The 25,990-nt window shown below is 38.7% G+C and overlaps 4 protein-coding genes and 1 pseudogene across 6 annotated transcripts; 1 reads left to right on the top strand and 4 right to left on the bottom strand.

Annotated features, from left to right (window-relative positions):
- On the top strand, positions 8-1,123 carry LOC18778185 (uncharacterized protein At4g22160). Its single transcript, XM_007212093.2, has 2 exons — positions 8-811; positions 890-1,123. Exons 1-2 carry the CDS (start codon positions 339-341, stop codon positions 936-938), a joined length of 522 nt encoding a protein of 173 aa, XP_007212155.1. The 5' UTR covers positions 8-338; the 3' UTR covers positions 939-1,123.
- Positions 1,066-6,057, bottom strand: LOC18781243 (ATP-dependent zinc metalloprotease FtsH). 3 transcript variants are annotated; one of them, XM_007211320.2, is made up of 14 exons: positions 5,752-6,057; positions 5,403-5,554; positions 5,159-5,314; positions 4,585-4,715; positions 4,274-4,421; positions 3,868-4,139; positions 3,350-3,474; positions 2,738-2,781; positions 2,520-2,651; positions 2,275-2,352; positions 1,920-2,002; positions 1,710-1,832; positions 1,460-1,520; positions 1,066-1,392 (listed from the first exon to the last, which is right to left on the bottom strand). In XM_007211320.2, exons 1-14 carry the CDS (start codon positions 5,885-5,887, stop codon positions 1,213-1,215), a joined length of 1,821 nt encoding a protein of 606 aa, XP_007211382.1. In that variant the 5' UTR covers positions 5,888-6,057; the 3' UTR covers positions 1,066-1,212. The 3 variants fall into 3 exon arrangements, 2 of the variants coding, with proteins under 2 accessions (XP_007211382.1, XP_020417768.1); XM_020562179.1 differs by having other exon boundaries at positions 2,738-2,775; XR_002271236.1 differs by lacking the exon at positions 1,066-1,392 and having other exon boundaries at positions 1,710-1,792.
- Positions 6,888-13,042, bottom strand: LOC18779331 (annotated as a pseudogene).
- On the bottom strand, positions 14,262-15,818 carry LOC18778662 (translation initiation factor IF-2). The gene has a single exon (XM_020563264.1). The coding sequence runs from the start codon at positions 15,536-15,538 to the stop codon at positions 14,504-14,506; it is 1,035 nt and encodes a 344-aa protein (XP_020418853.1). The 5' UTR covers positions 15,539-15,818; the 3' UTR covers positions 14,262-14,503.
- On the bottom strand, positions 20,045-25,294 carry LOC18779670 (pyrophosphate--fructose 6-phosphate 1-phosphotransferase subunit beta). Its single transcript, XM_007211818.2, has 16 exons — positions 24,791-25,294; positions 24,279-24,440; positions 24,067-24,188; positions 23,767-23,820; positions 23,570-23,676; positions 23,256-23,361; positions 22,839-22,902; positions 22,509-22,597; positions 22,186-22,317; positions 21,852-22,022; positions 21,648-21,763; positions 21,312-21,423; positions 21,076-21,160; positions 20,766-20,810; positions 20,559-20,627; positions 20,045-20,414 (listed from the first exon to the last, which is right to left on the bottom strand). Exons 1-16 carry the CDS (start codon positions 24,984-24,986, stop codon positions 20,338-20,340), a joined length of 1,707 nt encoding a protein of 568 aa, XP_007211880.1. The 5' UTR covers positions 24,987-25,294; the 3' UTR covers positions 20,045-20,337.

Genomic DNA, 25,990 nt, shown 5'->3' with positions numbered 1-25,990 from the left:
CAAGAGAGAGCGATCTTGATTCTTGACTTGACTGATCAGCTAATGTGTGCGTCCGTCACTTATAACTTATTCAACGCTCTTCAGAAGCGCGTGTTCAAGATTTTCCAAACGTGAGATGTGATAGGATGAGGGCGGTCTCACCGACTGTTTACTGAGCTCTCCTAGTTTTGACTTTTAACTGTTTAACTTGGTGTGACATTAGTTACCGTGGAGTAAAGTGTATAATATAATTGTAAATTTGCTTATTTACGTAAAACCAATAAAACGTCAACCAAGCGCTTTTCCGTAGTTGAAGAAGATCATCGCACAAACGAAACGAGGGCCCGATAGTGATAATAATGGCATTTCAGACCGGTCGAACCAGACCGCCGAACCGGAACGCACGCAACAACGAGGGCCGTCAGAATTACGCCTTTGATGCCGGGCTCTTATCCGGCGCACGCCCAAACGTAGCCGATCGCGATGGTGAAGATTCTGTCGTGCAGTTCAGCTCTGACTCGGAGAGCTCCTCCGACTCGGATGGCGAGTCGACGCAGTTGTCAGGACTCGCGGCGAGCTTCCGAGTGGTGTCCGATTCGCTTCTGAGAATGGAGCAAACAGAGCTGGAGATGGCCAAGGCAAGGGAGGCTTTGCGGTTGAAAGCGGAGAAGCAGCGGGTTGAGCTGGAGGCCGAGTTGACTCAGATGCTGTTGCAGACTCAGTTGCAGGTGGCGTCGTTGGTTTCGCAGCAGAGTCCGAGGCGTAAAAGGAAGCGAGTTGAAGACGCAGATGAGTCACCGTCGCCGTCGCCGTCGTCATCAATCTCCCAAAGGTATGGCGGGTATTATGTTTGCATTGATTGAAGTAGTGGAATTTGAGAGTGATCAAAGTTTGTTGTTGTTGAATGCAGGGAAGGAGCTTTGGTGTTGAGCCTTGTTCAATGCAATTTGCTATTTTAGTAATTTCACCGCTAATAATGGGGGTGGTTTGTTTATTTCATTTTAGCTCCAGATCCAAGCCTCTAAAATGGAGGCAGTGCTTCATATGCTTGTGCCTGCCTGTATTACATTTCAAGGGGCACATTCATGCTTGTACTTACTTGATCACTTCTACTTTAATTATATAAAATTTTGGATTTTGACCATATCTACTGCTGCTGTTTAAGAAAACCTCTGATAATTAGACATCATATAAATAAGGAACTACCAAAAAGGGCATGGGATGTAGGAACTTTTAATCAACTAAAAGCTTGGGCTTCTTCGTGCCAGTCTCAGAAGAACTTTGGGGTTTTCCTTGTGCGGAAGTGAGTAGACCCTTGAGTCGATTCAGAGCACTGTCTAAGTATTGCTGCAGAGGCGGAAGAAGAATGCTGCCTTGCCCTCCTCCATCTTTGGATATTTGTCCACGGATTATCTATCAAATTCAAAACCATGAATGAAGATAAGCTGTTTGTAAAACTTGGATGAAGATAATTCTTTACCTTTGATGCCCACGACCGCTCAGCTTGTTGACACACATCTCTAATATCCCTTCCAGACATTCTGAAAAATGGCACGGCAAGGGACGATTGAAACAGTGAAGCAAAAGTCAGATCTTTCTACTAGGATTAAAAGAAGCTTTCCGTGTATTGTTCTCTTAGGAGGTTAGAATGGTATGTCCATGCACATGGTGATCAAAAAGGGGAAATAAGGTAAGAAATTTTTGTATGTCAGGGCCTATGTAAAACTTACCCCTCTGTTGCTGTTGCCAATTCATCCAATTCAGATTCAGTCAGGTGCTTTGCATACTGAGCTGCTATTTCCTTACGATTTCGCTGATCAGGGAGGTCGAACGTAATGATTGAATCAAACCGGCTGCACATTATTGATAAAAAAGTGGGCAAACAATTGCGGCAACTTAGGGTACTGTACTACTATCATCCTCTAAGCAAGAAAATATACCTAATCATGGCCGGATCGAGGTCTTGCTTTCTATTTGTTGCAGCAATTACAACCACTTTCTTATCTTGTTCAAATCCATCAATCTGCATGGGAAGAGTATGTTTAATAAGGGCATCACTTTCACTATAGTTTCTTAACAGTATGAGCTTTTTACTCAAATTACTTATTTTAAAAAAAAAAGTTTGCCACAAATCACTTGGAAGTTGGAGTCACTGTCTGGATCAAGCAAACCCCTGTTCCAGGGCATGCTCTATCTAGAAATAAGCCTTTTCTGTAATTCTTAAAGGGGAATATTGAAGCTTTGCTAAAGGTTTGTTTTCAACATTACTGTAAAGCAATGAGAATCCAATTTCACCTGTCGCAGTAAAACTGATAAGACTCTCCGTGTGGCTTCGTGCATGTCACTATCACGCGAAATAGCAAAAGAATCAACCTGAAATAGAGTCAATATATCAGGAAACAAAGTTATCCCAAAACAAACCACAGAATATAGAACTGCAGTCAAACCATACAACAACATATTAGCAGTCTCAAAGAAATATCACAACACTTGGATGAATATCTCTAAGACCGCCACTAGGCATTAATTGCTTCGATTACCTCATCCAGAAAAATGATAGCACCATCAGGGAGTTGATTTGCAAGTGAAAAGACTCTTCCTAATAGTCGTTCACTCTCACCATAGTATTTGGACAAGATAACCTCAAGAGGCACATATAGCAATGGGACGCCCTGCAAAAACAGGTCACTTAGCATGCCAATAGATAGACAAATAAATAAATTAATATACCGAAAAATGGTAGTGCCTAGAAGCTCACCGCTTGATTAGCAATGACACGAGCAGAAGATGTCTTTCCTGTACCTAAAATTGAACACACATTCTTAATAAGTGTGCCAAATATCAAAACTAATGCATTTGCATAATTCTCATAAGTTCCAAAAGCAGGCATGTGAAAACCCAAGTCTATTTGTTTTGGTAATTCTATTGGCACCCCAAAAAAAGGTTCAACACACCCAAGTTTTGACAAAAAAAACTCATGGCAAATGTATAATTTCGAATTAGTAAAATGGACCACGATTTAGGAGGAAAGAAAGCCAGTTCCATGGTTGGCTTCTTTTCTAAAGTGTTTTGTTTTGGGAATTTGCGCTCCCCATCATCTGAGGTAATTAAAGTATTGCCCTAGCACATTAGTTTTCCATTAGCGCTATGATGAATATTATGCTCTTGTGTAGAAAAAGTTTCCAACCAATGATAAAAAAAATTCAACAAGGACCAAAATTCACAAATTTTTGACTTGATGTTTTTGTACTCTAATGAATCATTACATTCTCTTGACAGAATGACAAACAAGAATCAGGGATACATAAAATGATCGATATCAGTATGTCAATGCCAAATATAGCAAGTTATTCAGGTTTGATAGGTGCACCTGGTGGACCTTCAAACAGTACAGCTCGAGGTCTATTTGATTCAAATTTACAACGAGTCCCACGGGCAATATCATCATATGTTTTAGGACTAAGCAGAGCCAACAGTATAGTGTCTTCTATATCCCTACACAATGAGCAGCAGCAGTTGAATATTGGAAAGAAATGAATGCACTCTCATGCATATACATAAATGCACTTATACGTAAACAATCTAACCACAAACCAACCACACATGCTCTCGTTCGTAAGTATCAGAGTAATTTAATATTAACACAAATGATTAAACTCAGCTAGAACATCAATGTTACTGTGACTCTTCAAAGAGATAGCAAAGGCAATTATGTTTTCATACAAGAAACAATTCCATTTTCATAATTAATATTAGGTACAGCTCAGTGGTGAATTGACTGCTTTCCAAGGACACGGCCTCAGTTCAAGTATGGACCCTAACACCCCAAAAAAGAATTGCAACAAAATTAAATCGCATTTCAGTTCAAGCATTGACAGCTTTACTTACCGTTTTTGCTGATCATATCCAGCAATATTGTCCCACGAAATCTCTTTGCTAGAGGAACTCACATGGGGTTCATTAATTCCATAAATTCTCACTCCCATAGACTCAAGACTGGCTATTAATTTCTCTGAAGATGGCACTTGTGTGGTATCTTCTCTTGGTCTTCTTTCCAAAGCACTGTTTTGCCCTAACTTTGTCCCAGCTAATTGTAAAGCAGCCACCAAAGCATCAAGCTCTTGGGGACTCAAGCTCCCCTCCTTCATAAATTCAATGTCCTGCAATATTTTATGCTGACTGATATGAAAATTTCATAGCCCACCCCTTCTTCACCTTTGTGCTATTGGAGCACCACAAAATAGAACAAGACAAAATGCAATATTTTCAAAAACTGCATAAAATAGAGACTTACAGCTTTATCTGAGGGAGTAATTACTGAGCGGAATACAAGGATGCGCAGATCTCCTTCATGTTTATTCACATCTTTTAATTCCCCTACATCACTTCCAGTTTCCTTCTTTTTTTCTGGGCGAGTTAGCATTAGTTGCCAAGCAACTCCACTTACATAGTTCACAAGAAACAGAATATTTGGCACATTATGGTTCATGCAACTACAACTAACACTAAATGGCTCAAACAATTGCAACATAACGTTTAAGCTAAATCTGATAGTTAGAGTTCAGAATACAATAATAGAACCAAGAATCAATGGTCTAAGAATACCTGTCCCAAGCACGTAACGACATATCTGAACCACCTCCATGTTCTTCTACCTTTAGTCCAAGATGAGAAGCAATATTTGCAATCAGTTGTGAAGCTTCACATGCTGGAGGAATTTGGAACTTGATGGAAACCTATACCCATTGGAAGCTCGTATCAACACTGATTTGAACGAGTTCTATACATGGATTCTTTTATGAGAACAAAACCACATATAATAACTAATAAATCCTACAAGTAGATGAACCCTTTATAAATTGAGTATTCAAAATATGTGATTATCAGGCATGCCTCAACGCTTAAGATATCAACTTCAAAAACCATGAAGGGTAACGACAACCAAGAATGTTATATTGCTAAGACTTTCTTTCCTTCTATTAATGATGTCTGTCCCGACTTATAAAGACCCATCACAACCGTCTTGTCAACAGAACAAAATCATATTTACCAAGTAGTTTTCTGAAGAGGACACTGCATAATTAATGATAAGACCTTAGCATGTGTGCATGTTCGTGTCTAAGCATGTATTAAACTTCTAGACATGTAAAACTATGGCATTTCAATTAAGTGCAATAACCTTTTGTCCCTTCACAGCAACAGTAAACTGGGGATAAGAACCACGTCGAATTCCTTTACTTTTGAGCAAGTCTTCAATTTTCTGTCGTTGTTTCTTGGCAATTTCCTCCAGGTCCACATGACTTTCAGTTGCAGGAGACTCAGCTGGCGAAGAGGGCTTGGAAATATCCAGCACAAGTTAAAGAGTAAGAATAGTAAAATTGGTCGAAGAATGATGATCCTACAGAAAATAGATGCACATGTACCTCCTCCGCCGCATCTGCATAAGCCACCTCTATCCCTCCAACTCCAAGCAAACCAGCCAACGCAGCTGGAAACATAAGATTACGTCCAGAACCATTCGGGTTGGGCACCTGAATTGCAGATGCACTGGAATGAAATTGATGCTCAAAAGCCCCTGCATTTGTCAATTATAAGCATCAATGTCTAGCGAGATGCACAGGCACCGAAGAAATTAAACTTATCCAATTCAAACTAGAACTAAATGAACAGAAGCACCAGCATCCACAATCAAAATGGTAGAATCTCAAAATCTTTAAATTAAGTAAAATTAAACAGAAAATTATGAGTCTAAAGGAGAGGAGAGAGCTATACGGTGATAGAGAAGGCGAGGGTTTAGAAGGTCACGTGAGCGAACACGAGGACGAGGGTTTAGGGTTTGGGAAGGAGTGGGGATTGACCGCCAATTCCGATTCCGAGCTGTTCTAACCACCAGTCGCAAACTGGTCATAGTGTCTTCTGTCTCTAAGTATCAGCGTAAGCTTTGTGAGTAATTGGTGCCGAGAAGTTTTGATCGCTGTGTGTTCGTTTTCCTGAGTAAATGTGGCGCGGAATGCCCACACACCTACCCAACTCAAATATAGCCAGCCAGCCAGTCACCAAACACACACCGCCGATATTATTCTATTCTATCGCAGCGCCAGAAATCTGGGTTTTTAGTTTATGAGCTGTTTGTATAAATGCCACCGTGGCCCATCTCAATTATGTGGCCCAATCTTAATCTGGTCCAACGTTTAGGCCCCTTATTTTACGCCAATGTGTAATAGTACTTTTTCTCATTATTAAAAATTCACATTTGAATTTATTTAAAGTCTCGTTTGGTGGTGCGGTAGACCGACAACAGTTCAACATATCATGTGATACAAGTCTCATTTAGAGCAGTGTCACTCATAAAAACTAGCTTTGATTAATCCACAATCCAGTTTAACCTGGATCCAGTTCAACCCGAGTCACCAAACGAGACCCAAAGATATCTCTCTCTGCAACTTTGAGTGAATAATAGGTTGGCTCGAGTTCTAATAATAAGTCATCAATTTGGGAAGGAGGACCACTTTTTTTCATCATGGACAATTATCAGCATTATAGCAACCTACAACTTAAACTTGTAGATAGGAGGATTTGGAGGAGATAGTTACTATACCAACAAACAAGCAACCAAGTTTGTGAAATCTTTAAAAGCCACACCACTTTGTTTTCCTCATTTGCCCTTTCATTTTGTGATGAAGGCAAGGGAAAAGGCCATCACTTTCCTGATTGCTTGCATTGCACTTGCATGTACTTTGCATATGCAGTCAAGCTTCTTAAGTCAACAAGGCATATGCTGAATATGGCTGCTGGTGTTACCAAACTTTTATTCTTCCTTTTCTTGGGACAAGAAATAAAGAATAGAGGGAAGTCCAGAAAGTTCACACTAATAGACCTGATTACGTAGGGCTGCAGTCCAGAAGTAAATCAACAAACTAAAACATCAGATAAATAAAATTACACAACCAAACCAACCCATTTGCTTCTGCTAAGAAACCTACTTTTCAATCTAATTACATGTAGAAAAGATACCCTTTTCATATTATAAATATTTTTTCCGGTTCTATTCGCCACAGAGAGAAGAAAAGAAGAAGATTATACAGAATCAATCAACCATGGACCCTCGGAAATGATACAAAAATAAGTTAAAAGTTGAAAGACGATTAATATTACTTAATACACCTTCATAGTGAAAAGGCGGTGCAGATTAAAAAGATTACAACCGGCGCCACTATCTCCACCGTGACCACCGCCACCACTGTGGTTGTGCGGAAGTGAGTAGACCCTTGAGTCGATTCAGAGCACTGTCTAAGTAATGATGCAGAGGCAGAAGAAGACTGCTGCAGAGGCGGAAGAAGACTGCTGCCTTGCTCTCCTCCATCTTTGGATATTTGTCCTCCGATTATCTATCAAATTCAAAACCATGAATGAAGATAAGATGTTTGTAAAAACTTGGATGAAGATAATTCTTTACCTTTGATGCCCACGACCGCTCAGCTTGTTGACACACATCTCTAATATCCCTTCCAGACATTCTGAAAAATGGCACGGCAAGGGACGATTGAAACAGTGAAGCAAAAGTCAGATCTTTCTACTAGGATTAAAAGAAGCTTTTCGTTTATTGTTCTGTTAGGAGGTTAGACTGGCATTTCCATGCACATGGTGATCAAAGAGGGGAAATAAGGTAAGAAATTTTTGTATGTCAGGGCCTACGTAAAACTTACCCCTCTGTTGCTGTTGCCAATTCATCCAATTCAGATTCAGTCAGGTGCTTTGCATACTGAGCTGCTATTTCCTTACGATTTCGCTGATCAGGGAGGTTGAACATAATGATTGAATCAAACCGGCTGCACATTATTGATAAAAAGTGGGCAAACAATTGCGGCAACTTAGGGTACTGTACTACTATCATCCTCTATGGAAGAAAATATACCTAATCATGGCTGGATGGAGGTCTTGCTTTCGATTTGTTGCAAAAATTACAACCACTTTCTTATCTTGTTCAAATCCATCAATCTGCATGGGAAGAGTATGTTTAATAAGGGCATCACTTTCGCTAAAGTTTCTTAACAGTATGAGTTTTTTACTCAAATTACTTTTTTATTTATTTTTATTTTAAAGTTTGCCTCAAATCACTTGGAAGTTGGAGTCACTGTCTGGATCAAGCAAACCCCTGTTCCAGGCCATGCTCTATCTAGAAATAAGCCTGTTCTGTAATTCTTAAAGGGGAATATTGAAGCTTTGCTAAAGGTTTGTTTTCAAAATTACTGTAAAGCAATGAGAATCCAATTTCACCTGTCGCAGTAAAACTGATAAGACTCTCCGTGTGGCTTCATGCATGTCACTATCACGCGAAATAGCAAAAGAATCAACCTGAAATAGAGTCAATATATCAGGAAACAAAGTTATCTCAAAACAAACCACAAAATATAGAACTACAGTCAAACCATACAACGACAACATATTATCAGTCTCAAAGACATATCACAACACTAGGATGAATATCTCTAAAATCACAGCTAGGCATTAATTGCTTCAATTACCTCATGCAGAAAAATGATAGCACCATCAGGGAGTTGATTTGCAAGTGAACAGACTCTTCCTAATAGTCGTTCACGCTCACCATAGTACTTGGACAAGATAACCTCAAGAGGCACATATAGCAATGGGACGCCCTGCAAAAACAGGTCACTTAGCACGCCAATAGATAGACAAATAAATAAATTAATATACCGAAAAATGGTAGTGCCTAGAAGCTCACCGCTTGATTAGCAATGACACGAGCAGAAGATGTCTTTCCTGTACCTAAAATTGAACACGCATTCTGAATAAGTGTGCCAAATATCAAAACTAATGCATTTGCATAATTTTCATATAATTTTCATAAGTTCCAAAAGCAGGCATTTGAAACCCCAAGTCTATTTGTTTTGGTAATTCTATTGGCACCCCAAAAAAAGGTTCAGCACACCCAAGTTTTGACAAAAAAAAAAACTCATGGCAAATGTATCATTTCGAATTAGTAAAATGGACACAATTTAGGAAGAGAGAAAGCCAGTTCCATGGTTGGCTTCTTTTCTAAAGTGTTTCATCTGAAGTAATTAATTTATTGCCCTAGCACATTAGTTTTCCATTAGCGCTATGATGAATATTATGCTCCTGTGTAGAAAAAGATTCCAACCAACGATAACTTTGTCTTCAACAAGGACCAAATTCACAAGTTTTTGACTTGATACTTCTCTACTTTAATGAATCAGTACATTCTCTTGACAGAATGACAAACAAGAATCAAGGGTGCATAAAATTAGGGAGCTGATTTTCCCACTCCCTTTTTCTCCACTTACACTCCCTTTTGTTTTTTAATATCATTTAATCAATTTTGTTATTTTTTGTTCTTTCTCTTTCCTATTCTACCCTTACCCTACATTAATTTCTTTTTACTTTCCTTTTATATCATTTCTTCTTTCTTTTTACTTTATTTTCACTTGCCCTCATTTTTCAATATTTTTTTGGCTTTTCTTTTTATATGGGGAAGTGTATTTGAGTCTCACTTTGGCCCCTGAAACTCCTTTTGTCTCACTTTGTCTGGATTCTGGCAAGGCCAACAAATCCCAACTCCCTGCCTTCTTCTGTTTCTTCACCCAACAGATCAAATCAAACTAAGAAAATCAACTTCCAAGAAATAAAATCATAAAACCATACCAAGTAATCAAAAGAATCATTTCAAAAACCAACCCACCAAACCAAATCATACCCAAGTCCCAACCATTCTTGAGCCACCCAACTTCCTCTACACAACCAACATCAGTTTCACCGCAGCCCCCACCCCCGTTCAACCACAACATCCTTCCAACCACCATCAAAGCCACCCCCATCCAATCCCTCACCCCATCACCCCAAACCCACCCAAGATCAATCTCCCCATCCAAACCCCCACTGTGTTAACTAATCAAAATCAATAAAAAAAATTGAAAAACAAACCCAAATCTCAAGGAGAGTGACAGAGAGATTGGTGGGTATGGAAAAAGAAAGAAAGAAAAATGGAGGAAGAGAGGAGGTGGTGGCTGGGGTTGGGTGGGGACGGTGCCAAGGGGAGGGTACTGGTTGGGCACAACACAGGAGGGGTTGGGTTTTTTATTTTTTATTTTTTATTTTTATTTTCTCTTTTTTATTTTGATTTTGAAAATTGAAGGTATATATATATATATATATAAAATAAAAGTGAAGTAAAAAGAAATTAATGTCGGGTAAGGGTAGAATAGGAAAGAGAGAGAACAAAAGAGAACAAAAAAGAACAAAATTAATTAAAAAGTATTAAAAAATAAAAAGGAGTGTAAGTGAAGGAAAAGGGAGTGGGGAAATCAGCTCCCTAAAATTATCGATATCAGTATGTCAATGCCAAATATAGCAAGTTATTCAGGTTTGATAGGTGCACCTGGTGGACCTTCAAACAGTACAGCTCGAGGTCTATTTGACTAAAATTTACAATGAGTCCCACGGACAATATCATTGTTTTAGGACTACGCCGAGCCAATAGTGTCTTCTATATCCCTACACAATGAGAAGCAGCAGTTGAATATAGGTAAGAAATGAATGCACTCATGCATATACATAAATGCACTTATACGTATACAATCTAACCACAAACCAATCACACGTGCTCACTTTCTTAAGTATCAGAGTAATTTAATATTAACACAAATGATTAAACTCAGCCAGAACATCAATGTTACTGTGACTCTTCAAAGAGATAGCAAAGGCAATTATGTTTTCATACAAGAAACAATTTTGTTTCTCATATTTAATATTAGGTACAACTCAGTGGTGAATTGACTGCTTTCCAAGGACACGGCCTCAGTTCAAGAATGTATCCTAACACCCCGAAAAAGCATTGTCACAAAAGTAAATCGCATTTCAGTTCAAGCATTGATTGCTTTACTTACCGTTTTTGCTTATCATATCCAGCAATATTGTCCCATGAAATCTCTTTGCTAGAGGAACTCACATGGGTTCATTAATTCCATAAATTCTCACTCCCATTGACTTAAGACTGGCTATTAATAGCTCTGAAGATGGCACTTGTGTGATATCTTCTCTCGGTCTTCTTTCCAAAGTACTGTTTTGCCCTAACTTTGCCCCAGCTAATTGTAAAGCAGCCACCAAAGCATCAAGCTCTTCGGGACTCAAGCTCCCCTCCTTCATAAATTCAATGTCCTGCAATATTTTATGCTGACTGATATGAAAATCCCATTGCCCACCCCTTCTTTACCGTTGTGCTATTGGAGCAGCACAAAGTAGAACAAGACAAAATGAAAGATTTTTAAAAACTGCGTAAAATAGAGACTCACAGCTTTATCTGAGGGGGTAATTACTGAGCGGAAAACAAGGATGCGCAGATCTCCATCATGTTTGTTCAGATCTTTTAATTCCCCTACATCACTTCCAGTTTCCTTCTTTTTTTCTGGGCGAGTTAGCATTAGTTGCCAAGCAACTCCACGTACATAGTTCACAAGAAACAGAATATTTAGCACATTATGGTTCACGCAACTACAAATGACGCTAAATGGCTCAAACAAATGCAACATAACGATTAAGCTGAATCTGATAGTCAGAGTTCAGAATACAATAATAGAACCAAGAATCAATGGTCTAAGAATACCTGTGCCAAGCACGTAACAATATATCTGAACCACCCCCATGTTCTTCTACCTTGAGTCCAAGATGAGAAGCCATATTTGCAATCAGTTTTGAAGCTTCACATGCTGGAGGAATTTGGAACTTGATGGAAACCTATACCCATTGGAAGCTCGTATCAACACTGATTTGAACGAGTTCTATACATGGATTCTTTTATGAGAACAAAACCACATATAATAACTAATAAATCCTACAAGTAGATGAACCCTTTATAAATTGAGTATTCAAAATATGTGATTATCAGGCGTGCCTCAACGTTTAAGAGATCAACTTCAGAAACCGTGAGGAGTAACGACAACCAAGGATATTATATTGCTAAGAATTTCTTTCCTTCTATTAATGATCTGTCCCGACTTATAGACCCATCACAAACCGTCTTGTCAACAGAACAAAATCATATTTACCAAGTAGTTTTCTGAAGAGGACACTGCATAATTAATGATAAGACCTTAGCATGTGTGCATGTTCGTGTCTAAGCATGTATTAAACTTCTAGACATGTAAAACTGTGGCATTTCAATTAAGTGCAATAACCTTTTGTCCCTTCACAGCAACAGTAAACTGGGGATAAGAACCACGTCGAATTCCTTTACTTCTGAGCAAATCTTCAATTTTCTGTCGTTGTTTCTTGGAAATTTCATCCAGGTCCACATGACTTTCAGTTGCCGGAGACTCAGCTGGTGAAGAGGGCTTGGAAATATCCAGCACAAGTTAAAGAGTAAGAATAGTAAAATTGGTCGAAGAATGATGATTCTACAGAAAATTGATGCAAATGTACCTCCTCCGCCGCATCTGCATAAGCCACCTCTATCCCTCCAACTCCAAGCAAACCAGCCAACACAGCTGGAAACATAAGATTTCGTCCAGAACCATTCGGGTTGGGCACCTGCGTTTCAGATGCACTGGAATGAAATTGATGCTCAAAAGCCCCTGCATTTGTCAATTATAAGCATCAATTTCTAGCGAGATGCATAGGCACCGAAGAAATTAAACTTATCCAATTCAAACTAGAACTAAATGAACAGAAGCACCAGCATCCACAATCAAAATGGTAGAATCTCAAAATCTTGAAATTCAGCAAAATTAAACAGAAAATTATGAGTCTAAAGGAGAGGAGAGAGCTATACGGTGATAGAGAAGGAGAGGGTTTGGAATATCACGTGAGCGAGCACGAGGAAGAGGGTTTAGGGTTTGGGAAGGAGTGGAGATTGACCGCCAATTCCGATTCCGAGCTGTTCTAACCACCAGTCGCAAAATGGTCATAGTGTCTCCTGTCTCTAAGTATCAGCGAAAGCTTTGTGAGTAATTGGTGCCGTAGTTTTGATCGCTGTGTGTTTGTTTTCATGAGTAAATGTGGCGCGGAATGCCCACACACCTACCCAACTCAAATGTTGCCAGCCAGCCAGTCACGAAACACACACCGGCGATACTTTATAAGTACATTTTGAAAAAGACTAAGGAGAGAGAAATATTTTTAAAAGAAGTTAAAATAGATAAAATTTTCTTTATTATTTTTGGAATTTTTAAAAAAAAATTTGTATTTGTATCTTTGTTTTGAAAATTGAAGGATTTTTCTGTTTTTTTTTTATAAAAAATTTGGTTTTTTTAAAAGTAAAAAAAAATTTATGACTAAAACCTAAATTTACTTTATATGGTGGTTTCTATTATATTGCCTGCTGGTAAGTATCGCTGCGCCAGAAAGCTGGGTTTTTATGCCACAGTAGCCCATCTCAGTTATGTGGCCCAATCTTAATCTGGTCCAACGTTTAGGCCCCTTCTTTTACGTCAATGTGTAATAGTACTTTTTATTATTATTAATAATTTACATTTGAATTTATTTAAAGTCTGGTTTGGTGGCGCGGGTGGATCAGCAACAGTTCAACATATTATGTCTTACAAGTCTCATTTAGAGCAGTATGACTCATAAAAACTAGCTTTGATTTATCTACAATCCAGTTTAACCTGAATCCAATTTAACCCGAGTCACCAAACGAGATCCAAATATGTAGGTATTTATTTGCAGTCAGTACCAGTGTACCACCAACAAATATAAGTGAGTTCGGGATATTCTGGTGCACAATCGTGTTTTCAAGAGGTGCGGGTGAAAATATCACCAAACCAAGCCTAATCTTATAAAAAACAAACACTCAGCCATTTTGTGTTGTGCGTACTTAGAAAACAGTATCCAGAAAATATGGCGCCTGTTCTCTCTCTCTCTCTCTCTCTCTCTCTCTCTGCAACTTTGAGTGAATAAAGTAATCAGTTTGGGAAGAAGGACCACTTCTTTCATCATGGACAATTATCGGCATTATAGCAACCTACAACTTAAACTTGTAGATAGGAGGATTTGGAGGAGATGGTACTATACCAACAAACAAGCAACCAATTTTGTGAAATCTTTAAAAGCCACACCGCTTTGTTTTCCTCTTTTTGCCTTTCTTTTTGTGATAAAGGCAAGGCAAAAGGCCATCATCACTTTCCTGATGGCTGGCATTGCATTTGCATAATTTTGCATATGCAGTGAAGCTTCTCAAGTCAACAAGGCATATGGCTGCTGGTAATAGGTAGGGCTCCAGTCCAGAAAGTTGATAATACGTAGGGCTCCAGTCCAGAAGTAAATCAACAAACTAAAATATAAGATAAATAAAATTATACAACCAAACCAACCCATTTGTCTTTTCAATCTAATTACATGTAGAAAAGATACCCTTTTCATATTATAAATATTTTTTTCCGGTTCTATTCGCCACAGAGAAAAGAGAAGAAGAAGATTATACAAAATCAATCAACCATGGACCCTCGGAAATTATACAAAAATAAGTTAAAAGTCGAAAGACGATTAATATTACTTAATACACCTTCTTAGTGAAAAGGCTGCGCAGATTAAAAAGATTACCACCGACGCCACTATCTCCACCGTGACCACCGCCACCACCGCGGTTTCTGCTGCCACTGCCTCCACCGCCGGCCACACCTACAGCACTATTCTCGTCGCTTCTACAACTCAAATGGCTTCTGTACCCAATGCACATCGGAACATTCAAATTCAAGACCCTGCCTTTCGCACCACCCGCGCCGGCGACAACGGTGGTATTTTTACTCCGGCGACTCTCGGGCACTTCCTTTTTGGTACCCTTTTCAGCATTCCGAACATGTGGTTCCAAGCTGCTCTTTACCGCCACCGAGCTCCCGCGCCGTACCTGCCAAACCGGGCTGCTGCGACCCAAATGGACTCCGGGCCGACCCGGACTTGCAGGAGGCCATTTTCTCGACTTTGACTCGCCCGTCGAGTTGCTCCTTGAACACGGCGCGCTGTTCACCTTCCGGGTTGCGGGGGATCCGAATGGTGGTTTGGGTCGGGTATACGCGTTTCCGGCGGATCTACTGCGTGAAAAAGGCCATATATTGATGTTCAACTCGGCCGAGCTCGCTCCGGTTCCACCCTTTCGCTCTTTCTTCTTGTCTTTCTCTTTATCATTCTCCTCACCTTTGACGGTTTTCTTCTCGCCCTTCTTAAAAATGTCCCTCCAACGCTTCGATGCGGTTAGTACTGGAGCGGTTGACAGCTCGGGTCCTGGGCTGGGTTCCGGTTCTGGGTCCGGAACAGCTGGTTCTGAGACGGTTTCTGAGTCTGGAACAGGCTGTTCTGAGATAGGTTGTGGATTTGGGTCAGGTGGGTCGGGTTGGTTGGGGAGGAGGTGGAGAGGGAGGAGCACGCCATCAACAAAGAGTTCGTCAGCGGAGAGGAGATTGGGTTGAGGGCAGGAGGGATTCCGGACCATCCAGAACTCGAACTCGGGCGAGTTAGAGTCGGTGATGGTTCGTCTTCTTCGACTGCTGCTCTGCGAGAAGGTTTGTGGTTTGAATTTGGGGCTTTCTTCCATTGAGATTGAGATTTTGGCAGTGAGAGAGGGAGGGGGAGATGTGTGGAGGATGAAGAGCGTGGGTGAGATACTTGGGAGGTGGGAAGTTTCTTTTGGTTCCTGAGTGAGCTGCTCAGAGTTCAGTGCTTGGGACCCTACAAACAATAAAGAAAGGAGAACGAGTTTTCAAGGCATTAATAAAGCAGAGAGAGAAGGGAGCTTGGGTTGCTATTTAGTATTGGGTCCAATTTTATGCACACAAGTAGCAAAGGTGAAAACAAATGCGAATTAGAAATTGTCATGGATGTGGTTTTACCCTGGAAAAGGAGAATAATAAGTTTGGTGAATTTAAAGTGTTTGTTGTGATTGATTCATTCCTAAGTCATACCAAATTTCGTTTAAATCGGAGTTTAACCAAATACTGCCTTAACGCGTACACGCAAATACGAGCTAAATATTAATTGGTGAAATTCACATTGACCTAAAATAACCATTGATCATTTCGTAGGCGCATAAACAACAATACAATTAATTACTGTAATTTAATATCAGATTGCAATTTTGGATTTTTGAATTATGATCATATATTATGGTACGAAATCCTACTCTTACGTTATGATATCTCCTAATTTAGTATTTATGTGGTAGATTAACCAAATTTGAAGCATATGTGATCCAATTCAAGTTTCTAAAGCAATAGGATATTCTTATTTCGCCTGCAACGACTTCAATGTCTTTCTAATTTAAATGGAGAGTTTTGATTATCTTTATAGACACGTATCAAGTATTAAGAATAGTAATAAAGATACACCTTAAGTTAAAGTAATTAGCAAAAATATTTTCATTTAATTGTATATCTTGATTTTATTCTAACATCGAGAGTCTCAAATGTGTACAACCTTTTTTGGGCTTGATTTGTAAAATGAAAGACATGTTTGCAAATTTACCCTACCTATTAATTATGTATAGGAATATTCACCCGCATAAATTTTTTTTTAAAAAAAGAAGGAATATTCACCATCCAACATTATTTTTCCCATCCAAATTGATCATTGAGCATCGCTTAGCTGATGTGTATTTTGGTTGATGATAAGCCTATTATTAATTAGTTAATTAGTTAATTAATGAGAATATGCTGACAACATATATACAACATGGAAAAGTGGATTAAACCCCAACATCAAATAGTGTGGACAATATATGAAGTGAGGTTGATGTCGTATGTGGATGTGGGGTTTCCAAATTCAAACCAAGTTGCCTACCCAGATTCATGGCACCTCCTCCTCATTATAGAGTGTCATTCTGAGCGTTGACATTCAGTCCCGTTATTATTATTTATCCCTGTTGATCCAAAAACATCAAACGCAATCATTTTACTCACTTTCGACTAATTAGGTATCATACATATATGAAACTAATCAAACTCTCCCTAACTCAAATTGATTATATCATATTCGTTTTATGACTACTTCGAATTCTTTATATTATACAAATTTGAAAGAGAAGAGGGAATACGAATAGAAAATCTTAGTCGCATCGATAACTAATCTTAACAACTCATACGCTGCAAATTCTTCGTGAATCTATCATACTTTTGTAATGCATAAGTGTGGATTATAGAATGTTTTTGTTGAGTATGAACTATATTTTTCATCTATTTATCGTTTTATTAGCAGTTGACTTGCTTTCACTAGCTGGCTGCGGGCTGTAAATGAATGAAGAAACTTTTATCAATTTAATCTTCCCAACAACTATCAATATTGACCATGTGATGGGCAGAAAGTAACAGGAATAAAATAAGATCACACGGTTGGAGTGGTCGTGGCAATATCGAAACCTATGCATTAGGTTTAGGTGTACAAAATGACAACAATATTTTGGGTGGATATGTTATGTGATCTCATATCAATCACAAAATGAGAGAACAGAAGGAAGATGATGGGTAAGTTGTTGTATGCTAGTAATGGTGGTGGCTGTGGACCTAGGAACCAAAAGCATAGCTATTGGGAATGGCTGAAAAGGATCTTCCTTTTTTCCCTTCTGTTAATGGCGTTTGTTTGTAGGCAAAATGATGAGCCATGTGAAAAGCAAAAAAACAACCTTCTCCATCGATGTAACGGGCCCCTCCCTCCGAAACAGACCTTTGTTCATATATATCAACTCTACGTGTCGTGTCGTGTCCTTACACTATAGTAGTAACGCACGACTGATGTAAGCACAATTCACGATATGATTTTCACATTACCCGTTTAAAGACTCATCATAGAACCGCTCTTATTAGTAATTCATTGAGATAAGATCATAATTAGTTTAATCATGTGGAGCATATGAGTTACATACGAGTGAAGAGGGCTAATAGCATTATCTCTCAATTGAAAAACCAAAAAGAAGAAAACAAAAGGACCCAGGCTGTCATGAATCACAAAAAAGTTGAAGGCCTGTAATCGGTATAAGGACAAGAACACATGATATAAGGACTATCAAAGGGTCCATATTGCTTAATTTTTTGCTTTTGATGGGTTTACAACTTTAGAGATATTAGGTGAACTATTATTCTCTGTATTTCCCATATATTGCCATCCTTCCTTGGGGCTCTTCACAACAAACATAAAACAAGTGCACAAGACAAAAGCTCTCTCTCTCTCTCTCTCTCTCTTAATTTTCTTCTTTTGTTTATTTTGATTCTATTTTGATGTTGAGCATGAACTGTTATTAGAAGATGAAGATGGTGGCCCCCCACCCACTTCAACAAGGGAAAGGAAGGAAGGCTTTATTGCATCCACAGCCCAATGCTTTATCTAGGAAACCTCGAGCAACCCACATCCAGGAACCAGTCGCTCAGGACTCAGCCAGGGATAGTAGTACCCAAGAGGGTTCAGTGGCTCATAGCACTAGGTCTTGGGCTTCGCTATCCTCGATTTTTACACTCTATTGGTTTTTATTGCACACCAGTCCCAACTTTGTCACCATGCTTATGAGAGTAACATTGTTTTACTATTCCACAGGTGTGATTGATAAAAAATAGCAACCTATCTCCGTTCACACATGCGTTTCTCCCTTTTTGGGGTTTTCTTTTTTCTTTTTGCTTAATCTTTTCGCTCTTCTGACGTGATGGTTAGCTACTATTTTACTATTTTCGTGTAAAATTTAAAATTGCACTTCACTTGGGCTTTGAATTGAAGGCGAAATGATATTTGCACTAACATTGAATTATATAATAAGATATCATGATAGTATGTGATACTGATTGAATACGGGTTATAATATGGATGGGTGATACAGTTTATTTTTCTTTTTTTTAAAGAATAATATCGATAAATATTCATTTATATCATGATACATATACAAAATATATCACGTAATCATACTATCATACTATTCTATAATAACTCATTCCTTATTCTTATTTTTCATACATTTTTAAAGTCTATATATGGTATCAAATTGTACACAGATTAAAGCAGCTCATCCCTATATTCTGTTGAAGGAACAAAATGATAAAAAAAACTAAAGTCGCACATGAATGTGCTGTGATTACGCCCTCGTTGTTTTTCCAAGTGCCACCTAAACATTATTATATCATTACATGGTCCCAACTCTCCACGCATAAAACATTTCCAATGAGTCGATCGAGAATGAGTCATCATCTACGGTGAACGAAATGTCATGTGCCTCAATAATGTGAGCCAAAGCGATCGTATCATATGTCTTGTCCAAAGGTTTCTTTTTCGTATCGCATCCAAAACCTTTCTGTAAAACTCACAATTATACTTGGTTTAGCACCTAAACCCAGAAGAGGTCTACCGGGAAATGCTATAATGAAGGGTTGTGGGAAGGGTTCAATCTCATCAGATAGGCTAAAATGAGAGGTTATAATGAGCCGTTTGATCCGGTTCAGAGTTATTATTATTAGACTGTTGTATTGAACCCTCTCATTATAAACCCTCCGAGATAAGACTTAAACTTTTTTAATAATTAAATAGCAGGATTAAATCCCTCATTGAACCCCCTCACCTAAACCCACCTGATCCAGTTTAGAGTTATTATTATTAGACTGTTGGATTGAACCCTCTCATTATAAACCCTCTGAGATAAGACTTAAATTTTTTAATAATTAAATAGCAGAATTAAATCCCTCATTGAACCCCTCACCCAAACCCACCCGGCAACACATGTGTCATCTCTGTTTTCTGGTCTCTTCACACAAGTACATCCATGCCCCTATTAGACGGTCTTCGGCTTGTATAAATCATAGAGAGAGTCAACCTAGGAAATAAAAGAAATAAATAAACGAGATGACGTCAAAAGGTGACCAATCTATATTTTAGCCTACGTTTCCTAAGATGATTTGGCACCATCACCGGCCTCGGTTACTCATAACCCTACTATTTTTGTAAAATAATGTGGTGGGGATCGGTGACCAGAAAAATTAGATACAAAATATAGGAAGAAAAAAATAGAGAAGTAACATCAATATTCATAAATAAGATAAGAGATCGAAATATAATCGATAGTATAATGCTACCATTACACAAGTTTTTATTTTATATCTTGCTTATTTTTTCTGCAATCTCAAAAGTTGTATTGGGTCTAGACTCATGTCGTTCATAAACTCACAGTCGATCTAAAAAATGCAAGGGAAAGAGCGAAGAGATACAGTAAAAGAAAAAATGGGGCTGGGCTGACACACCCAAGTTCCACGTATTGATGTGGAACTTTCTTGTTCATCAATCTTTTAATTTAAGCAAGTGCCACTATTCTACTCAAAAGCAAAACAAGGCAAAACGTCAACGACGTTGCACCAAGGCCTAATAAAACGCCTAGGCTTGAACTCCAAGTTCCAAGAGTAGCGTGTGACTAAGAGCATTCGATGCTGGCCCGTGAAATTGAATGGGACCTGCAATGAAAAAAATTCAGTTGAGTTACAGATGAATGTAGCGAGGGCTAAAATCGAAATTACAATAGACACATGGTTAACAACACCAAAAAAAGAAAAAGAAAAGAATCGTGAAGTTCATAGAATGTTGGTGAAATCACAAACCAGGACTGATGTAACGATTGTTGATAGCCCAATCATTCCTCAGGGATGCAAATTTCTTGAAGGGTGCACCTGAAAATTCATTATGAATAGTTCATGTTAAGTTGTTTGTTGATTCAAGATTTGAGAGTGATCATTGTCACCTGATATGCTAAATCACTACGCGTACTACTAGCAGGAACAGAAATACTCTCGAAGAAAAATCTTTACCTTCAAGTTCCACCATTGCCTTCTTGATCACAGGCTTGAACTTACCTGGAAAACAAATTCAACATTCAGAAAATCTCCCAGTAATTTTGAAGAAACTTGAACGCCAAGTTACAGCCAAGTACATCAGACAAAAACAAAAAACCTAAACTACTATTCTAATGAAATTTTGTAAAAGACCAGAAAGGTCATTTATAGTGCCAAAGAAAATTGTCATAATTATTTTTGGAAAGGTGAATAGTATGCTGGTATGCCTAGGACCAGGACAAAGAACCTACAACTGCATAATAACAATAGCCAAAGGTTATTATACCATGTCTCCTCTCCACGTCCATTAATGAAGTCAATGCAGTCCCACCAACGGTCCATTCCTCCACAGGAGCAGCCAAATTCCCAACCTGGAGACACCTCACGAAATATTACACACATAAAAAGACTCAGTCATAAATAATACAATTAGGACAATAAAAATCTGGAACCAACAGCAACTAATAGAAGAAAAACGGTTTGGCAGACTGAAAAAACAAGAAATAGGATAGAGGCACAAACCGATGATATCACCCCAGTTTTTCCACTGTGAAGGAGTGCTCCAGCACCATAACCCAATGCATAGCAGTAGGTAGAATCAAAGTTGGTTGGTAAACCACATCTTCCTTCATACCTGCATAAATTACGAAACAGGTGAACTAACCAGGGATGAAAACCTTAAGCAATATGTCTCATACAGAAACCCTGAATCCGTATCCAAAATAAAATGATCAATCCACACAGTGAGTGCATCTGTTATCCTCAAGCCCAGACCCTAAACATGGGATGCGCACACATGCAATCAACAAATCCACATCAAGCCAAAGCATTATGTCACTAGGTTCAAAAGACAATTACCCGAAAAAGTGAGACTGTCCTTTGAATTGGCCATTATATGAACCTTCCTGCCTTCTCTTCTCCAAGTCAGTCTCAACCATTTGAATAAGCATCTTCTCTGTTTCTATTTTGGCAACCTAGTGGTAGAAACAAAGATACAAAACATGATTATGCCCAGAAAATCCCCAGACAGGTGAAAGCCAAATAGAAAAATCGTAAATGTACCTGAACATTTCCATGTGGATCTCTTTCAAGCATCAATTGCTCTTGGATTGCTTCAGGTAGGAAATCAAAAAGCTGTAGAGACTGACTTGTAAGTTTATTTTTCCACAGCCCACCTTCATCTACGACGTCATGGGCCAGAATTTCATTCAATTCAGCAATAAGGTTCTGCACCTGAAAGTGGAAAGATTACAAACATTATATGTTAGTCAACACAGTTATTTGAGCGTGCATGTATGTGTGAAACAGTCGAACATTTGATTTCTAAGTAAACATACAAAGAAAGATGAAGAGAGGAGGATGAAGAAGTTAATACATTAAAGATCAAGAATACTACCTCAGGAATGAAATCAATGAGACCTTCAGGAATAAGTATGACACCATAGTTATAACCAAGGTCAGCACGCTTCAAGATTATATTCACAATGTAGTCGGTGACATTTTTCAGAGTCTGCTTCTTTGCAGCAACCTGTAGGAAAATATTAGTTAGGTATATACAGCAAATGGATATTTTTCACTGCAATATTAGGTATTTCAAAACATTCCTCTTCTTTGGATATTTGCACTATGTGGTTCTTTTATATAACCTTAACAATTGAGGATGATCAGCAATAATACAACATGTACAAAGAATAATTGGAGGCTCTTTGAAAGCAATACCTCTTCTCCAATAATTGTAATGTTTGGATGGGTTTGCAGAGCACACTCCAATGTAATGTGTGAGGCTGCACGCCCCATAAGCCGTACAACTGCATACATACACACTCAGTTAAATATTTATACTGAGCACATGAACTTGAAAATATCCAAGCCAGAGAGAGAGGTGAGGAAATGTTGCCCTTAAACTGCATGCCAGCTATAAGACAGTGTATTTGAAATAACAGCTAAAGACAGTGTATTTGAAATAACAGCCATAAGATGGGTATCTCACCTTAACGTACCAAACATAAATATGTATAATTTTTATCAACTAGATGTAGATATACTTACAATGATAATATTTTCCAGTTGACCGGGCATCTATCATGACATTGCCAATCATTTCTGCATATATCTGCATAACGTTTTAACAGTCTATTAATATTATGCTGAACCAGCGTGAATGGTAGCTAAATTTATCACATAAGGTATCTAAATGCTCAGGGCGTTCCTGTTGGTCAAGAAGAATTTAAACCTGATCATTACACAAATAATATAATAAACACCAAGTATAGGCATATAAATTAACCAGCGAAACACAAAATTATACGTTGAATACATGCAATGTCATTGCAAATAAATTAAAGGTGCTTTCATGTTTGTGATAGGAAAGATGGAAATGAACAAAAATAGAAAATGGAGGTGTAAAATTTGAGTTTATATTAGTAGTTATGGCCAGCAAGAAAAAGTTTTAAAGGTTTTAGTCACCTTGCAAGCAGTGTCAAACCCAAAACTTGTAGGGACCTCTTTACATTTCAAGTCACCATCAATGGTTTTTGGGCAACCTATCACTCGAGTTTTCAAGTTCTTCCCCCTGGTTTAACAGATAAAAAGAGAAAATTACCAAACCAGAAAAACAAGTATATCAAAAGAAAAGGTAAGCTACTCTTTTCATAGAAGAAAATTCCCACGTCATTAGGTTTAATTTCAAGCAAATGATAGAAAAAGCTGCCACAAGCAGAGAAGAATGCAAGTTTCCTCTGACCAGTAAAATCACTCCAAAGAAATTCATCACAACATACCTGAAGTTTTCAGCAAGGAGGCAGGCATTTGTGTTGGAGTCATCTCCGCCAATAACAACAAGGCCATCCAAATCCAGCTTCACAGCTGTTTCTTCTGCTTGTTTAAACTAAAATTCATATCCATGAAAAATTGTTAGTTGTCAATGGTTACACAAATATACTTAGCATGAATTTCCTCACAAAGAAAACAAAGTCACCTGCTCTGGAGTTTCAATCTTGTCCCTTCCACTACAAATCATATCAAAACCACCCTGGTAAGAAGAAAATATGAGTATTACGTCATTATTTTCTTGATAAAATGCATCTGCACATATATAGCTAAGTACATGTGCAACACTTGCAATGCTTACAATCTAAATACAGACGCACATATCCTCATGATAGATTTATGTGCATGTACATATACAATTACAGTGTTACATACTAATTGCTCCTTGCAACAAGTAACTTGAGGTAAAACCTTCACAAAACTAAGAGATTCACCTCAAAATTCTCACCTGATTTCTGTAGGGATAAATATACTCGGAGTTAAGTTCGATGAATTTGTTTTTCATGATCCCAGCAGGCCCGCCCCTGAATCCATACAATGTGCTCCCTTTGGCACGGTCTTGCAAGTAATCTAACACCAAAACACAGATAGAACTCAACCAAAATTCAAAAACAATAGAAAGTTAACAAAAAGGATCGAATTGATCATTAAGACACTCACCAAAAATTCCAGAAATCACATTGTGCCCTCCAGGTGCTTGGCCTCCAGATAAAACGACACCGATCTTCAACTTCTGCTGGGGTAGAGCAGAATCGGAGTCGCTTGGCACCAACAGTGCAGATGGCTGACCGAAAACATTCGGAAACAGCTTTGCAATCTCATCTGAAAAAAAAAAAAAAAAAAAAACACAAAACGAACTGTCAAATACGGGAAGAGAAAAAAAACTAGACACACAGAATCCTCTGTTTGATCGCCAAGAAACAGCAGGAAAGTGAAAGTCCGAAAGAAAATATTATTTTGCACGTCAAATATTCTGCTTTTAATATCTAGAAAAACAAAAACAGAACGAGAATAACTTCACCAATACAACTAAATCTAACGGATTAAATCTAAGGTGAAACTTCAAAATCTTCTAATCTTACGAAGTCGAAATTCTCCAAGATCAAACGCTACTATCGGTTGACCAACTAAAACTCCCGGATCGGAGTAGAATATGAAAAGAAGAAACTGACCTGGATTGCCGGCGGCGGAGCTAGCGGGTCCGTCGACGACCTTGAAGGGCTTTGTGAGCACGGAAGGCAAAGGAAGCGCATGGTCAATGCGACTCGACTGAACTTCGCTGTAGACTGCGGCGACTCGGCCGGTGACTGGCGCAGCAACTGCCTCGCCGGCGGCGACACCACCATTAGCAACCAGTGAAGGAGTCATTGTTAAACCTAACACACACAGACAGTGTCTCCGAGATCTCTGTGTTTTATTAGGTGTGACTGCGAGCGAAGCGTGAATCGACTCAATTGTGTTTGACTCCCGACAGTGTGTGCGTGTTTAAACGAGGGGTTGAAAAGGGTAAGAACGTCTTTTTCAGGGTTTGGACTCTCCGCCTTGGAGCGGTATGTTAGTTGTTGCCCCATTGGATTCGAGGGTATTTTGGGAATTGGACGGACGAGATTTGTGGAAGAGGCGGTGCATAGTATGTTATGGTGGTCTAGAGGGCAGTGGATATTGGATGGCGAGTTTTGCGTGTAGGTAGATACCTAACCTTCCGGTGGTTGGTGGGCGCCAGAAATCCAGACGCAAAAGGCATATTCCGGATTCGAGATCCTTCGTTTGCGTTCAAATCAAGGGTGCTTGGTGGCAAATCATTATTTGCGTAAACAATTGGGCAAACTACGGGCCTAGTTGCCTCGGACATTTTCGTCACCCAAATTGGGCTCAAAGGAAAACCCAACAGTGAGGTCACTGGGCTGGACATAATTTCCAAAATTGGGCACAAATGAAAACCCAAAAGTGAGGTCATTACGGAGAAGGGGATTGAATTCGGGTGTAAGAGAGCCGACAAACTGTCTTGGCCGACCAGTCTAACACATGTCTACATTAGCTTATGAGGCAAAATATTGATAAGCAATAATTAAGCAAATTGAACACGGAGAGAATGGCATAATACCTACCAACTACCAAGGCTTAACTCATAATTTAACCGACATGGAGATGATGGAGGCAATACCCCTCTAATCAAAGATGTGGTGATGATTAGCCTACTACAGATCACTTTAATATCATATCATTAGGATGTTTATGCTTTAGCTTTGCTTTACTAATGAGGATCATCATAGCAACACCAACACGTGCCGCTATACTCATTTAACAACTTGGTTAGCAGCAATGATGGTTTTGTACATACAGATTAACTTAAACATATGATCATTTGTACA

Source organism: Prunus persica, chromosome G4, assembly GCF_000346465.2.
Source record: "Prunus persica cultivar Lovell chromosome G4, Prunus_persica_NCBIv2, whole genome shotgun sequence".
Lineage (NCBI taxonomy): Eukaryota > Viridiplantae > Streptophyta > Magnoliopsida > Rosales > Rosaceae > Prunus > Prunus persica.
The sequence above is the reverse complement of the archived record's forward strand: the minus strand, read 5'-3'. Positions and strand labels throughout refer to the sequence as shown.